The 17,942-nt window shown below is 42.7% G+C and overlaps 1 protein-coding gene across 6 annotated transcripts in view; it reads right to left on the bottom strand.

Annotated features, from left to right (window-relative positions):
- The window catches only part of LOC119534065 (solute carrier family 23 member 2-like), a 58,205-nt gene that overhangs the window by 6,727 nt on the left and 33,536 nt on the right, over positions 1–17,942 (bottom strand). For all 6 annotated transcript variants that reach the window (XR_005216948.1, XM_037836101.1, XM_037836102.1 and 3 more), the window contains 4 exons: positions 8,572–8,753; positions 7,523–7,643; positions 6,218–6,374; positions 1,817–2,070 (listed from right to left, as the gene is read on the bottom strand). Coding sequence is in view for 5 of the 6 variants with exons in the window: in XM_037836101.1 (XP_037692029.1) it covers positions 1,817–2,070; positions 6,218–6,374; positions 7,523–7,643; positions 8,572–8,753 (714 nt within the window). In the remaining variant the exon portion in view is untranslated. The remainder of the gene's footprint in view (positions 1–1,816; positions 2,071–6,217; positions 6,375–7,522; positions 7,644–8,571; positions 8,754–17,942) is intronic.

Here is a 17,942-nt window from a genome sequence, read left to right as displayed (position 1 = left end):
CACCTAAGTATGTGGGAAGCAACATGAAGATAACATTTATTCAAAGTCACTTTAGAGAGTACCATTCTGGAGAAATCTTGTGAACTTTATGGGGCTTCACCGAGGGAAATGGGGAGCCACAAACAGTTTTAGGCAGGGACTAATCTAATCAGAATTGGGTTCCAGAAAGATCCTTGGGCGGCCACCTGGGAGGTGAATTAGAGATGGGAGACAGCATGAGGGGCTACTTCAGTGTCCAGGCAAAAGATGAAGCTGCGGCAATGGTGGTGGTGAGAGGACAGGAAGGGTGCTAGGGATGTTGAAAAAATAGAATCCTCAGGTGACTGAGGATGGTTAGGGCTGGTCAGGTGGTTACAGATGGCTTGGGTGGTTGGGTGGACTCACCAAGACAGGAATTACAGGAGGAGAAGCAGGGATGGGGGTGCATACTGAGCTAGCTAGAGGCCATGCTGAGTGTGAGGTGGCCTTGGGGCATTCAGGTGGAGAGGACCAGGAGGCAGTTGAATATTCCGATTTAGAGCTCCCACACAGGGCTGGGCTGGAATTTCTTGAGTGCTCACAAAGCCACTGACTTCCTGCCAGTACCAAGATAGACTTCCTGCCTGTGGAATCTCCACCACCACAGGTCAAATGTGGTAGACAGAATAATGGCCTCTGGGCTGGTTTGGATGTATTATGTCCCCCAAAACACCATGTTCTTTAATGCAGTCTTGTGGGGGCAGATGTATTAGTGTTGATTAGGTTGGAATCTTTTGATTGAGTGCTTCCATGGAGATGTGACTCAATCAACTGTGAGCGAACCATTTGATTAAATTATTTCCATGGAGATATGGACCCCATCCATTCAGGTTGGTTCTTGATTTAATCAATGGAGTCCTATAAAAGAGCTTACAAACAGAAGAAACACAGAGCAGCTGGGAGAGACATTTTGGAGATGGCCACTGAAAGCAGACTTTTGCTGACACTTTGGAGATGCTAGCCCGGTGTTTGCTCTGGAGAAGCTAAGAGAGGACAAAATGCCCCAAGAACAACATTCTGAAGAAACCCCAAGAACTGAGAGAGGAGCTGGAAAACAACCCGGGAAGAGCAGGTGCCAGCCACGTGCCTTCCCAGCTAACAGAGTTTTTCTGGATGCCATTGGCCTTCCTTTGGTGAAGATATACTCATGTTGATGCCTTAATTTGGACATTTTCATGGCCTTCAGACTAAATTTGTAACCAAATAAACCTCCTTCATAATAGCCAATCCATTTCTGGTATTTTGCATAACAGCAGCGTTAGCAACCCAGAACAGCCTCCAAAGATGTCCACATCCTAATCTCTGAACCTGCGAATAGGTGGCCTTACAGGGCAAAACAGACTTTGCAGATGTGATTCAGTTAAGGACTTTGAGATGGGGGATGATCCAGGATTATCCAGGTTGGCCCCATGTAATGAAATGGATCCTTAAAAGCAGAGAACCCTTCCTGACTGTGGTCAGAAGGAGATGTGACTATGGACAGATGGTCAGAGGGATGCAATGTTGCTGGCTTTGAAGACAGAGGGAGGAGGCTGTAAGCCAAGGAATGCTGGCAACCTCTAGAAGCTGGAAAAGGTGAGGAAACAGATTCTCTTGTAGCCTTGCTGAAGCCTTGATTTTAGTCCAGAGGAGACCCAGGTTGGACTCAGACCTCCAGAGCCCTAAGATAATAAATTCGTGTTGTTTTAAGCCACTGAGTTTGTAATAATCTGCTAACAGCAGCCACAGAAAACTAACACATCAAGTGACAGCTTCAGGTGACCAATCTGCCCCCAGGGAGCAATGCCAGCAGCCTTACCCGGGTGATGCCTAGTGCCCCAACATTCTCGCTGTAGGAGGTGGTTCCATTTCCTGTCCCCCAGATTCCTGCCAGCAGGCAGCCGAGACCCTCGATGCCGATGCCACGGTTGATGGCGTGCTGCGGAGGGGCTGGGGCCCCCACTAGCCGGGCACAGGCATAATAATCGCCCACTGATTCTACCATGGAGGAGATCACCCCTGCGATGATGCCAAAGACCCCAGCCAGGCTGACGGTAGGCAGACCCCACTGTCCTGAAAATGCAAAACAGAGTACATATTAATTCGAAAGATAAGAGGTGAGGCTTGGGCAAGATGACGGCATAGAGAGGAGTGGAAGCTAAGTAGTCCCCCTGGAACAACTACAAAAAACCAGAAACAACTAGTAAATAATCCAGAATAACTGCGGGGGGACAAACGAGACTGTCCACTCATCATACACTAACCTGAATTGGGAGGAATGCCCAAGATCACAGCATAAAATCTGTAAGTAAAACCTGCGGATCCAAGTTGCAAGACCCCCTCCCGCATAGCCCGAGCTGCAAAGCCTCGTGGTGCCAGAGAGAAGCTCTCTCCCAGCAAGCAAATATAGCTCAGCTGAGCTCCAACTGGGGTTTTAAGTAGTGAGTGTGAACTGCTCATTACAGGTACGAATCCCCAAAAAATAGACAGAGGCCTTGGGTGACGACTGACCTTGGAGAGCCAGAGGGGTGCCTTGGACTGGGTCTGAAGGGGACTATCTGTTTCTGTTTCGGCTCAGTGGAGAAAGCCCCAGCCATTTTCAGTTTCCAGGGCTGTGACTCAGAGAAAAGTGGAGACAGCACAAGCGGAGAGAGAGACCACTGAAATGCTGATGATCTCCCCCTAGAGGGTCTATCTTCTCTAAGAAGAAAGGGGTGGGGCCCTTTCCATTCAGAACCAGACCCCAGAGCCTGGGGGAACACGGCCATACCTCCTCACATCAGTCAAGAATTATAGGCTAACAGGCGTCACCTGCTGGGCAGAAAAGCACAGTGACCTGAGGCATCACAGGGTGGAGAAATTTTCTAAGACACACCCTCAGGGAAACCAGATACTGAATATTTCTTCCCTCTGGGACCTGAGCCTGTTCTGGTCTGGGAAAACCTGATTTGGATAACCAAGGAAACCATGCCTAGACAACAGAAAATTACAACCTACACTAAGAGGAACAAAGTTATAGCCCAGTCAGAGGAACAAACGTACACTTCAACTGAGATACAGGAATTTAAACAACTAATGCTAAATCAATTCAAAAAGTTTAGAGAAGATATTGCAAAAGAGATAGAGGCTGTAAAGAAAACACTGGGCATATATAAGGCAGAAATCGAAAGTTCCAAAAAACAACTAGTAGAGTCTATGGAAATGAAAGGCGCCACACAAGAGATGAAAGACACAATGGAAACATACAACAGCAGATCTCAAGAGGCAGAAGAAAACACTCAGGAACTGGAGAATGAAACACCTGAAAGCCTACACGCAAAGGAGCAGATGGAGAAAAGAATGAAAAAATATGAGCAACATCTCCGGGAACTCAAGGATGAAACAAAGTACAATAATGTACATATCATTGGTGTCCCAGAAGAAGAGAAGGGAAAAAGGGCAGAAGCAATAATAGAGGAAATAATTAATGAAAATTTCCCATCTCTTATGAAAGACATAAAATTACAGATCCAAGAAGCGCAGCATACTCCAAACAGAAGAGATCTGAATAGGCCTACGTCAAGACACTTAATAATCAGATTATCAAATGTCAAAGACAAAGAGAGAATCCTGAAAGCAGCAAGACAAAAGCGATCCATTACATACCAAAGAAGCTTAATAAGACTATGTGCGGATCTCTCAGCAGAAACCATGGAGGCAAGAAGGAAGTGGTGTGATATATTTAAGATACAGAAAGAGAGAAACCGCCAACCAAGCATCCTATATCCAGCAAAGCTGTCCTTCAAATATGAGAGAGAGCTCAAAATATTTTCTGACAAACAGACAATGAGAGACTTTGTGAACAAGACACCCGCCCTACAGGAAATACTAAAGGGAGCACTACAGAGTGATAGGAGAAGACAGGCATGAGTGGTTTGGAACACAATTTTGGGAGATGGTAGCACAACAATGTAAGTACAGTGAACAAAGATAACTGTGAATAAGGTTGAGAGAGGAAGGTTGGGAGTATGTGAGACACCAGAAGAAAGGAGGAAAGATAAAGACTGGGACTGTGTAACTTGCTGAAATCTAGAGTGTTCAACAATTGTGATAAAATGTACAAATATGTTCTTCTATGAGGGAGGACAAGCAAACATCAACCTTGCAAAGTGTTAAAAATGGGGAGGCATTGGGGGAGGGATGCAATCAACATAAACTAGAGACTGTAACTAATAGAATCATTGTATTATGCTTCCTTTAATGTAACAAAGGTGATATACCAAGGTGAATGCAGATAAGAGTGGGGGATAGGGGAGGCATGTTAGACACTTGACATTGGTGGTATTGTCTGATTCTTTACTCTACTTTGATTTAAGGTTATTTTTCCTTTTGCTGCTTCCTAGCTGTCATTTTTTTTTCCTCTTTCTTTTGCCTCTCTACCTTCTTTGACTCTCCCTCCTGCCTTGTGGAGGAAATGTAGATGCCCTTATATAGATAGTGGTGAAGGTGGTGAACACATAAATATATGACCATACAGAGAACCATCGATTATTTACTTAGGATGGAATGTATGGTGAGTGAACAAAACCATATTAAAAAAAAAAAAATGGGTTGATGACAAAACCTCGAGGGCAATATACTAAGTGAAATAAGCCAGACACATAAGGACAATTATTGCAGGGTCTCACTGATAGGAACTCATTATAATATGTAAACTCATAGACATGAAATATAAGGTACCAAGATATAGGATGAGGCTTAAGAATGGGGAGTGGTTGCTTAGTATGAGCAGAATGTTCAACTAGGATGAACTTAAATGTTTGGAAATGAACAGAGGTGTCGGTAGCAAGACGTGAGAATAACTACCAGTGCCGAATGGTGTGTGAATTAGGTGGAAAGGGGAAGCTTAGGGTCATATATGTCACCAGAAGGAAAGCTGGAGGTCAAAAGATGGGAATGTATAAAACTGAATCCTATGGTGGGCAATGTCCATGATCAACCGCACAATACTAGAAATTGCTTCCATGAACCAGAACAAATGTATGACAATACAATTAGAAGTTAATAATAGAGGGGCATATAGGGAAGAAATATATACCTATTGCAAACTATATACTACAGTTAGTAGTATTTCAACACTTTTTCATAAACAGTAACAAATGTACTATATCAATACTACGAGTCAACAATTGAGGGGGTTGGTTAGGGCTAGGGGAGGATTAGAGTTTCCTTTTCTTTTTTTCTTTTTTCATCTTTCACTTTATTTCTTGTCTGGAGTAATGAAAAGTTTCTAAAAATTGAACAAAAATTAAGTGTGATGGATGCACAGCTGTATGAGGGTACCCAGGGGCAAGTGATTGTACACTTTGGATCTTTGGATAATTGTATGGTATCTGAACAATCCCAATAAAAATGAAAAAAAAAAAAAAAAAAAGGATAAGAGGCTGTGAACCCCAAGACATTTCTTTGCCAGAGGAAAAGAAGGCTTTGAAGATTGGGTCAGCATGTCTTCCAGTTCTCACAATTGACCAGAGGCTTTGACTCTGAACTCTTTCCCAGCCAGTCCTCTTGGAGGGTGGGAAAACATACCCAGACGTTGGGGTCGCTGTTCACAAAAAGAGCCAACAACGGGCCCTCTTCCTAGGAAGGCCTTGAAGCATCTGGAAGCCAAGGCTCCTATTCAGGGAACCCCTAGCTGCAGTCTACAAGGCCGAGTCAGCCCTCCCTGGAAGCTGGAGCTGTTATTTATACACTCAGCCAAAAACTGGGGAAAGGAGACCGGAGGTGGCCCCTGTGATGCACTTGACCTCGTCTCTCCAGAAATGTTTTAATTCAGTCCCTAGCCTCCCTTGAACGGGATCCACCTAATCAATGAGGAGACCCAAAGGCCTGGCTGGGAGGTCAGGACCTCTCTGCCTCCCTCTCCCCGCAAGGCTTATGAGTCCTGAGCAGGTGTGGGGAGTGGGGAAAGAGGGGTGCGATGGCTCTGAGGTGGGTCTGGGAGTGAGTGGGAGTCTTTGGTCTACCACCCCCAAAGGTTTCTTAGGACAATCCAGGGATCCCCTTCTTCTCCTAGGGGTCACATATGAATGCACTTGAGCCTGTCCCTCCATGTCAGATCCCTTGGAGGAAATTCCTCGCCAGCCCTATTGCGCTCTCCATCCAGTGCCTTGGGCCGCTGCCCCAAGGACAGCTGCAGGGAAAGAAGTGTCCCAGCAAGAAGGGGCATCATCATGCTTACCTGGATACGGGATGCGAAACCAAGGGGCCTGGCTCAGGACATTGCCTTTGATGTCAGTACGGGCCCCATACCCATAGGCCGTGGGGGCCGAGGGGAGGGTGTTGGTGACCGTGAGCACGAAGCAGATGAGCCAGGAGATGCAGAGTGCCAGCAGCACCTGCCGGAGGAAGCCATCCTTCACCACTGCCAGCCTTGCCCTCCCTGCCCCTGCAAGGTTTGCTCTCAGAAATGTTAGGCAAAGGAAAGCTCTTTGGAATGAGGAAGTATTGGGTTACCAACCCTTCCAGTGACAACATGAATCTGGTGTGTCAATGAATAAATGGGCACACTAAAGGGAGAGGCTGGAATTAGAAATAGCAAATAAACTATGGAGAGATTTTGTGTCAAGGAAGGGCAGAAATGTACAGCAAAATGGGCACAGCCTGGGGTGGAAGGATTAAGATGTTACTGGCCATGCAACCTTGGACCAAACTCACAGCCTCAATTTCCTCATCTGTACAATGGAATTACAATCACTGCTCTGCAGAGCCTACAGTAGTGTTTTGGAAAGTGGGGTCCTCAGGTCTATTGATTTTTAATCTCTGGTGGTGGAATCCAAGAAATTTGTGTTTTTAGCAAAGTCTCCAAGTGATTCTTCTGCACACTAAGTTGTAGAACCACTGGCCTACAGGGTTGTTTAAGGGTCAACAAGAACATTGTGTGGAAGTGCTTTTCTACAATGAGAAATATAATTCGCTCCATAGTTACATTAAATTCGGAAACATTTTTATGTATGACAGCTACAAATACTTAACATGGCATGAATTAAACAGAGAAGACTCTGGAAATGGAGATACCATTGTCATCACCACGGTGTCTGGATTACCCACAAGCCACTGAGAAAAAACCTAATATAAGCAACTTGGTCAAGCCCAATCTCTCTTGGGCTCTTAGTTTTATATAATTAGAGGTGAAACTGGCCATCTCTCCAGTATCTTGCTGTGAGGATGGTCCAGGGAACATGAGAAGCTTGTCCCATACTAGTGCCCAGAGCTGTAACCTAGGGCAGGCTTCTCTGGCCCTCAGAGAAAAATAATGAGGAAAGACCTGGGATGGACATTACGCCAAAGGTCAGGTTGTGCTCCCCACCCAGACTGCTGGCTCCCTCTGGGCCTCCTTCTCCAGGAGATTAAGAAGAGCTGTGGGAGTGGACCCCATTGTAGATGGCGAGTGTTTGATGTGGGGGCCATCAGAGAGTGTGAGAGGCTGCCCCTCATGCTCCATGTGAGCCAACTAAGAATGGAAGACGGCAGGGGTGCTTCTTACAGGGAAGACCTGAAACAGGTAGAACTTGGAGGAGTGACATTTCTTCACTTGTCCTTTAACAGGTACAGGCAAGGCGACGTTTTTCAGATACTGAGAAAACAGCACGATGAGGAAGATGGTTCTGAAACAAAAATAAAGCACACACGGCCTGGTGAGCTGGGGATCGCCCTGAGCGAGTGTCACACATGGCTTTCGCAGTTGCCCAGGGAACTGAGCCGCCATGTGTCTTTGTGTTCTGGCCCCTCTCTCTGGCAAAGGTGGAGCCCTGCCAGCTCTGAAAAGGTGAGCTGTTCCCTTTTGGAGGCTGCTGGTGGCTGGAGAGGAATAGGGGGAAAGGAGGTTATTATTTCTAGGAGTCTAAGAGAAATAAGTGGCTGGTAGCTGGATAGAGCCAGTAGTTACAGCCCCTAAGGCCAGAATCAGAGACTTCAGTCCCTCCCATATTCTACAAGTCCGATGGTCCTCATGCCTCTCTTCAGACCACAAGGGGCAGAGTGAATGAGAGAGAGCCCAGTGTCATTCCCCAGTCCCTTCAAAGCTCTGTTTAAATGCCTAATGCCTCTTTTTCCATGAAGCCTTCCTGATCCTCCCAGCTGGCTGTCATCCCCCCCCTCCTCTGAACATGCACAGCACCCCATGACTCTCATCACTGTCTCCTGGTATCATAGTTACCTGTCTCCAAGTCTTACCTCTGTCCTAGACTGTAAGATGGTTGAGAACTGGAGCCATGTCTTTGCATGGACATGGGCTTGTAAATATTTTCTCATTGAAAACTTAGCTGACAGAGGGCCAGTAAGATCAACCTTCTGTGAACAGTACACTAATTATGCTGGTACACTGTCCATGATTAATTCATTGTAAGTACTAATTAGATGATAATAATTAGCAGTTAATACATGCTTTTTGATGCTGTTTAAGGTAGAATACTGTTCACGAAAGCATTTGTAAACTACAAGAATTTGCCAATATCCAGGACTCCTGTTATTCTCACCGGGTGGCCTCCCGCCAGAGAGAGCTCAGATGGCGCCCCCTCCCCAGGGGGTACTTACATGGCTGCGATGCCCCAGTGGCTCCCAGCGTCGTTCCCTGCAGAATCGAAGAGGGGCAGAGCCACCAGGGAGATGGTCGGAGCAATGGTCAACGGGCCAATAAAGCGCATGAGAATGCCAAGGAGGCCCGAGAAGCCCACAAGTATCTGGACACAGGAGGCGACCATGACGGCACCCTGCAACTGAAGGGGAAGGGGGAGCTCCAGCACCTCAGAGCCACAGCCCACTTCCAAATCTGGTCACCCCTAAGGGTTGCGGATTGCGTTCAGAGGCAGTTCAGGGACAAAACTGAATCCCAAAGCAGCTGAGGAAAGGAGAGTTCTGATCTCACTCTTCTCTCTAGTTTTCTATTTCCAGCAGGGTATTGGACACTTTCACTTAACATGACGCTTTTCAGAAAGCAGACCTCAAAATTATTTATTGATCTTAGTGGTGATGATGATGCTGGCTTGTACCATAACATCATTCAGTGGTGTATTGAACATTTTGCTGCCCTATTTTTCTGTTTTCTTACTTTCTATTGCAGGGCTTGTCAATCAACAAACATTTTCAGGAAAGGACAGGATAGTAAATACTTTAGGCTTAGCCAGCTTTGTCACAGCTTTTCCAGACAATATGTGAACAAATGGGCACGAATATGTGCCAATAAAACTTTATTTATAGGTACTCAAATTTGAATTTCATATAATTTTGACATGTCATTAAATATGATGTTTCTATTGATTTATGTCAACCTTTTAAAATCTAAAATCATTTTTAGATCCTGGCTCATGGACTGTAGTTTGTCAACATCTAACCTATTGGATTGATTACTTTTCTTTTCCTTTTTTACTCAACTAGTTGGGATGTTATACATTCTATTTTTATTCTTTTAGAAGTTATCCTTAAATTTTTAATGTGAGTACACTTTAAAAAGTCTGCTGCTTGGTTTGATGGGTTGAGCCCTCTACCACAGGTTTTACCCTTGGGAAGACAGTTGCTGCAAAGGAGAGGCTAGGCCTCCCTATGGTTGTGCCTAAGAGCCTCCTCCCGAATGCCTCTTTGTTGCTCAGATGTGGCCCTGTCTCTCTAGCTAAGCCAACTTGAAAGGTGAAATCACTGCCCTCCCCCCTACGTGGGATCAGACACCCAGGGGAGTGAATCTCCCTGGCAACGTGGAATATGACTCCCGGGGAGGAATGTAGACCTGGCATCGTGGGACGTAGAACATCTTCTTGACCAAAAGGGGGATGTGAAAGGAAATGAAATAAGCTTCAGTGGCAGAGAGATTCCAAAAGGAGCCGAGAGGTCACTCTGGTGGGCACTCTTATGCACACTTTAGACAACCCTTTTTAGGTTCTAAAGAATTGGGGTAGCTGGTGGTGGATACCTGAAACCATCAAACTACAACCCAGAACCCATGAATCTCGAAGACAGTTGTATAAAAATGTAGCTTATGAGGGGTGACAATGGGATTGGGAAAGCCATAAGGACCACACTCCACTTTGTCTAGTTTATGGATGGATGAGTAGAAAAATAGGGGAAGGAAACAAACAGACAAAGGTACCCAGTGTTCTTTTTTACTTCAATTGCTCTTTTTCACTCTAATTATTATTCTTGTTATTTTTGTGTGTGTGCTAATGAAGGTGTCAGGGATTGATTTGGGTGATGAATGTACCACTATGTAATGGTACTGTAAACAATCGAAAGTACGATTTGTTTTGTATGACTGCATGGTATGTGAATATATCTCAATAAAATGAAGATTAAAAAAAAAAAAAAAAAAAGTCTGCTACTAAATATAATTTCTAGCTTCTTCCCAAATGGACCTTAGAAGACTTTAACTTCTATCACCATTCTTCTTTTCCATGCTATTATTGTCAAAATATCTATCTATCTATCATCTATCTATCATCTATCATATTTCCATTCCCATTGGTCATTATTAATATTATAGTTTCCTACACTTAATACTTATTTGGATTCACTTGTAGTTTTAACTATATGTTCCTTTGCTCATTGTTGCTTCTTTCCCACCACTCTTTCATTCAAAATTTAATTTCCTTATTTATTTATTTTTTTGTGTGAGCATGCCTTATAGTAGTCATTTCAGTAAGGGTCTTTGAGTGATAAACTCAGTCTTTACCTGATAATGTCTTTATTTTGCCATTACTTCTGCATGACATGGAATTTTATAATGGGTATAGAATTCTAGAATGACAGTATTTTCTCTTAGCCCTTTGAAAATATTATTCCATCGTCTCCTGAACTCTATTGTCACTAGTGAGACAGCTGTTTAATGTCTAATTGCTACTCCTTTGTAGGCAATTTTTCTTTTCCTTTTTGTTGTTTATAAGATTTTATCTTTATATTTGGTATTACAGTTTTACTATGATGAGTCTAGTAGTTTTTTATTTTATTTTTAAATTTATTTTTGTTTATTCTACTTGGGACATGCTTTCTTTCAATCTGAATATTCTTATCTTTCATCTGTTCTGGAAAACTATCAGCCATTATCTTTCCTAATATTGCCTCTTTCCCATTTTCTCTAGTATTGCCTTCAAGAATTCCTATTAGATGCAAGTTGGACTTCTCATTCTACCGTCACATTTCTTAGTTTCTATTTCAGTGAACTCTTTTTAGCTGTGTCTAAATGCTATTTAACCTATTACATGCATTTTAAAATTTCAAATGACTATTTTTCATTTCTGTAAGTTCTATTTGGTTCTATATTCAAATTTTCCTATTCTTGTTTCACTGTATCTTCTTCTGTATTATGGTTTCTATTGCTTCTTGATTCTCCTTAATTATTTTAAACATTTATTTTATATCCTCTTTCAAATTGTTCTACATTCTCTTGTTGTTCCTAGTGATTCTCTGTCATAATATACATTTCCTTGGTGAAATGATGAAATGTCTGTCTGTGAGCATGATGCAAGAGTGTTGTTTTTTCCTGTGGGAGTCTTCTGTGCCCTGGAATATGGAAATGTTCCTGAAAAAAATTATGTTACATTTTCATCTCCAGAGGACCACAGGTGTTTTATTGGCAGGACCAATTTTTACTTTAATTTCTGAACTTGAGAATCCTTCTATCTGGTCCACATGTGTTGCAAAGTTGAAATTTTTATTTCTCAGGCAAATCTATCTTCCAAACTTTCCCAGACCACTGGACAGAATGAAGAGCTTCTGTGTTGATTCCCTGGACTGGTGGGTACAGTTATTATAGACCCTGTTCACTGAATGAGGAGTCAGGATCCCATATGATTGTTAAAATCCAAACCCCTAGCCTTTGATACTATATCTGGGTATGATTCGTCACCCCCACCATCAGAAACGCCATCATTCTGGCTACAATTTCCATCTTCGTTTCTAGAACCTGAGGTTTTCCCGTTGGTTTTGAGCTTGAGTATGCATTCAAAAATATATTTTATCCAGAATTTTCATGTGTTGGTAATATGAGTGGGCTGTCTGTTGGTTCAAGCTACCTTGATACTAGAAGCTGAAGTTTAAGTTGGTCTAATATATTGAAAACTGAATTTATCATCTCCTCCTACAGTATTTCTACTTTTTCTGCTACCAACATTTTCTCAAAATAGAATCATTGTTTACTTTTCCTTCTCTATTACTTCTTATAGCCCAGAAAGTAATAACAATTCCTGTTGGGCCTAAATACAGGTCACTTTCAATCTGTGGCTAATACTGTCACGTACAGTGGTCTGCTGACAGTTAGTGGTCTGAAGTCTTGAGATGTGTGCAAATGAATATAACATAGTGAAACATAGAGACTCTAGCCTTTGATCCTAATAGGCTAGATCAGTGGATCAAGCCAAAGACAATCAACGAATTAATTAATAAAATGAGGTTGAAACTTCCCAGATCGTGGCAGTTTACAGCACAGGAGAAAAGCACGTTGGGCCAGCAGAGGGAGCTAAAATGCTGCACGTAAGACTTCTCTGGGTTTGGGGCTCATGTTGTCCACTTGGGGGCGATGTGGGAAAAGCGGTGGAGAGAGTTCTGCCTCAGACATGGACGAGAGGATCCCCTGCTCCCCAGGCTTTAGAGCAAGGGTCAGCAAACTTTTTCAGTACAAGCCCAGATAGTAAATATTTCAGGCTTTGCAGGCCAACTATCGTTCCTATGGCATATTCATCTTTTTTTTAAACACCGCTTTGAAAATGGACAAAACATTCTTAGTTTATGGACCGTAAAAAAAAATAGGCCATGGACTGGATATGGCCCACAAGCCACAGTTTGCTGATTCCTGCTTTATAGGGTTCCACATATCACAAATAACAAAATAAATGGCAAATTCATTAAGGAAAACCTAGGTGCCTCCATCACCGAGATCCAATGCCCAGCACTGGCCCAGCATGACTCTTAACCCTAAACATCCATTCTCACTACTAACACTGTTCAGGCCCCAGGGAAATTCTTTTCCAGAAACCTCACCCAAGGCTCCTGAAAACACAGGTAACTGCTTCTGGATGCAGTGAAGGCTTGTGGGTTCTGCCATCATCAATGCTGGAGGCACACACTGCATCGCAGCACAGGAAGTATTTGTGCAGCAGAGCAGTTAGGTAGGAGACAAGACAAATAAACTTGCCAGATTCTTCCTCTTAGTGTGAAGACAAAAGGTTCCTGCCTAAGGAAGTGTTGTTTCCCAGTAGGGCTAAGTGGAAGGGAAATCTTGCCCTCTGACATCTAGCAGAACAGATAAGGAAACCCCGCTTCTTGCTTCTTGCTTAATTTTAATTTGGATTTACCAAAGGTCCCTGGAGGACCGGACAAGAAGAAAAACAAACATGCGCTGTGATTTGTTCTATTGATGATATGAGTGGGCATCACTGAAGAAGTACATTTTGATTTAGAAAAGGTGATGCAACACATGGCATCCCGAGATTGACCAATCAACCTAGCAAAACTCCAGGGCCCATCAGCTTAATGATTCTTAGGTATATCTTGGGTTGGAGTTACATGGAACAGTCCTTTAAAGATTAAAAAGCACAGGGACTTGATGAGATTATTGAGTACATCCACATCTAGGTGCACTTTTAGACTATATACCAGAGTATGGGCACAAGCAAAAAGGCTGTTTATGAAAGGGGAGAAGAACAGTAGAAAGTTCTGGCTGACTCAAAAATTTACAGCTCAGCATAAGCAATGAAAGAAAAAATAGATAAAAGGGAACTCCTCAAAATCAAATACTTCAGTGCTTTAAAGGACTTTGTCAAAAGGGTGAAAGGCAACTGACTCAATGGAAGAAAATATTTGGAAACCAAATATCTGATAAGCGTTTGATATCCAGAATACATAAAGAAATCATACAACACAACAATAAAAAGACAAACAACCCAATTAAAAAATGGGCAAAAGACATGAATAGACATTTTTCCTAAGAGGAAATACAGATGGCTAAAAAGCGCATGAAGAGATGCTCAGCTTCACTAGCTATTAGGGAAATGCAAATCAAAAACATAATGAGATATCATCTCACACCTACAAGAACGACCACTATTAAACAAACTACAAGTATTGGAGAGGATGTGGAGAAATTGGAACACTTATTCACTGCTGGTGGGAATGTAACATGGTGCAGTTGCTGTGGAGGACAGTTTGGCTGTTCCTCGGGAAGTTAAGTATAGAGTTGCCTTACGACCCGGCAATCCTACCACTCAGGATATACCCGGAAGATCTGAAAGCAGGGACACGAACAGACATTTGCACACCAATGTTCATGGCAACATTATTCACAATTATCCAAAGATGGAAACAACCCAAGTGACCATCAACAGATGAATGGGTATACAATATGTGGTATATAAATACAACAGAATATTATTCAGCAGTAAGAAGGAATGAAGTCCTAAAGCATGCAACAACATGGATGAAACTTGAGGACATTATGTTGAGTGAAATAAGTCACACAAAAGGACAAATATTGTATGGTCTCACTGATATAAACTAATTATAGTATGTGAACTCATAGACATAATATAGACGATAAGTAACCAGGATATAGAATGAGGCTAAAGAATGGGGAGTGGTTGCTTAATGTGTGCAGAATGTTTAACTAGGGTGAACTTAAACATTTGGAAATGGACAGAGGTGACAGTAGCCTGTCATTGTGACAACAATTAATAGTACTGAATGGTGTGTGAATGTGGGGGAAAGTGGAAGTTTAGAGCCATGTATATCACCAGAAGGAAAGGTGGAGGTTAAAACATGGAAATGTATAACACAGTGAATCTTGTGGTGGACAAGGTTTGTGATTAACTTTACAAATATAAAAAAGTTCTTTCACAAACTAGAACAAATGAACAACACTATTACAGGAATTAATAATAGAGGGGTGTATGGGAAAATGGTACCTATTGCAAACTATGGAGTAGCGTTAACAACAGTAATATTTTAATATTCTTCTATCAACAGTAACAAATATACCACCCGGTACTATGGATCAGTAATGGGGGTGGGGAGATAAGGGGTATGGGAGGATTTGGGTTTTCTTTTTCATTTTTATTTCTTTTCTGGAGTAATGAAAATGTTCTAAAATTGATCATGGAGATGTATGCACAACTATGTGATGATACTGTGAGCAGGTGATTATATACTTTGGATGGTTTGTATGGCATGTGAATGTATTTCAATAAAATTGCATTAAAAAAAAAAAAAGCTACAGCTCAGACTGTCCTACTGGGTCCTTATCAGCACAGAGCTCCTGAGATGCTGGACGTGTCAGTGATGGCATCTGTGCTGAAGGGGGGCTGACTTCCGCAGAAGCCAGGAAGGCTTCAGCAGTCCCTCAGGGCTTTGGTGTGGCCATAGCCTGAGACAGCTACTCACCACTCTTCCTATAAAAGACAATTAGTAACTTGTCTGCTACAGGGTATTATACACCTACTGAATGACACCAAATAACTCTGAGATCAAAGATCCCAATCACATCTTGAGTGATTTCAGAAAGACATTCAAATAATAAGGAAGGGGCACACCAACAAAGTTTGCTGGTTAAAAGCAAATGGTCATGTTGAGGTAATAGGAAAAGAAAAGGCAACTATCAGGCAGATTTTATAGAAGCCAGAAGCAAATGACAGTTCTCCCCACCCCTGAGTGGGATACTACCCCACTGGGTGTAGTAACTCTAGCAACAGAGACTTGGTCCAACTGTATGAGGCTAAGTATAGAGTAGAAGGTTCAGGCTGATTCAAAAGCACTGGTTGGTGTCTCACCGAAGGTGCTGCCCAGCTAACTGAAAAAGGTTGGGACCGAAAGGGTGTAACAATCTGCCCAGACAACAGAAGGACCGTGTAGCAAGAAGTAAGGCAAGTCTAAGTCAGGCCAATGGGCCAAGTTATGTGTGATGTGGCTAACTGTGCACACACATAAATCATCTCCTACAAAATTACGTAGACTCTTAATGTTGAAGCTAATGGACTAATGGATCATAGAAGGCTCTATTGAAATTACACTTTTTGGGGGACAGAGCTTTATAGTCAACACTGGTTGTTTATATTGATGCCCCTTAGTGTTAAAAAGAGGAAGGGAGTATGGCTTTGCATGTAGTTGCTAAGGTCCACGAGATTACATCTTGGGCCACAAGCCAAGTACACACATGGGCTTACAAACAACTCCATCTGTAGTTGCTAGGGTTGCTCAGGAAAATCTAGATTCTCAACAGCAATGGGCACTTGTGCTTTTGGAGGGGATCAGAACTTAAGGGTATATGGCCCATCACAGAGCTGGCAGGTTGTCTATACTGGGCATCACACAGACCATGGAGGGGATTAAGATTTTTTTAAAACCAGAATTGGCAGTGTTTCTGATGTGAGCTTTGCCTAATCTGCAACTGAAGCCCTGGATCAGACTACTATATAAAGACTGGCAACCCAGATTGCCGATGAATATGAATACCAACTTATGTATCAACTATAGTTACATAAAGCAATCACTTTTCACAATATGAACAGGGCAGGAGTGAGCCAAGAAATACAATTAAGAGATCTTTCCATATATCATATCACCTCCCCAAGGCAGTGAAATTTTTGAAAAATTATAATGTGTGCTGGAAGTGACAAAATGTGAGTTGACAAGGGTAGGACAGTGTAAGGTAAAGCTAAACAAGAGGGCTACGAGGGGAGTCACCCATTCAGTTTCTAAGGAATAAGTTCAGAAAGGAGGGAACAAGGAATGCTTGCCGAAATGTAGACTCCTTGAGGGCTGGGATATTTGTCTGTTTTGTATCCCAAGCACCTGGAACAGTGCCTGGTGCCTACTGGGTATTCAATAAATACTTATTGAAGGAAGGAAGGAAGGGAGGGAGGGAGAGAGGGAGAGAGGGAGCAAAGAGGGGAAGGAAGAAGGGGAGAAAGAACTCATATCACAATATACCTGTGATTAACTGTCCATGGAAAAATATATGCTGCCCTTCCCACAGTATAGAGTTGTCACTGGGAAAAGACTGCCCATAGACTACATTTCCCAAAGCCCCTTGCATCTAGGTTGGCCATATAACTAATCCTCATGGGTGAAGTGTGAGTGGAAATAATGCATGTAGCTTTCAGGCAAGGTGCACCTTCTCTTACTCACTCTTTCCCCTTCTACCAGCTTGGTGCAGATTACAACATGGCCTTGGAAGCCACGGGGTGAAGATAGCAGGGCCACAAGATGCAAGAAGCCTGGGTCCCTGACTCACCATTTGGAGCCGAGGATAGCAGAGAAGGCTAGCCTTCTCCAATAGGAGCAAGGACATAGGTTAAACAGACTCTCCATTGGGGGGAAGGAAAGATAGTGGCAGAAAGAACTGGAGCCACCAGATAATTTCTGCATGAAATGACTCTACTTTTGCCCTTTACATTTAAAATGAGTTAGAAAAAAGAAAATTATTTCCTAGCATTATTTCCAGATACATCTTCAGTCTGGGTTGAGGGATACTGACATCAGAGTTGATTCTATCAAACTGAAACACATCTAATGCATTTGTCTAATAAAATTGGACCCTGAGTATATCTGGTCATATCAGAGGGACAATGAGAAGTGAGCAATAGTGAATGTAGCCAATTCCTAACGTGATGTGGGTGCATTAGGACATGGTCTGAGGCTTGAACTTTTGTGTTAGATTAAGATGGTTTACGGACTAATTATGAGTTCATGGGTCATTTACACAGTACTCAATGGAATGAAAATTATGGAAATGAGCCTATATTGGGATACTGAATTCCAGTCACCAAGTAATGTGGTAAGCATAGAAAAAAGATGACTCAAGGGTATCAAGTAGAACAAGTTAAGGAATGACAATTATAGTTAACTCTAAATCATTCAATAGCATCATGAAAAAAATGCTACAAGCTTACCAGCACACACACACCAAATGGCTAAAATGAAAAAGACAGAAA

The sequence above is a fragment of the Choloepus didactylus genome, chromosome 5, assembly GCF_015220235.1.
Source record: "Choloepus didactylus isolate mChoDid1 chromosome 5, mChoDid1.pri, whole genome shotgun sequence".
NCBI classification, from domain to species: Eukaryota; Metazoa; Chordata; class Mammalia; order Pilosa; family Megalonychidae; genus Choloepus; species Choloepus didactylus.
Note: the sequence above shows the minus strand (reverse complement) of the source record. Positions and strands in the feature narration are given on the sequence as shown.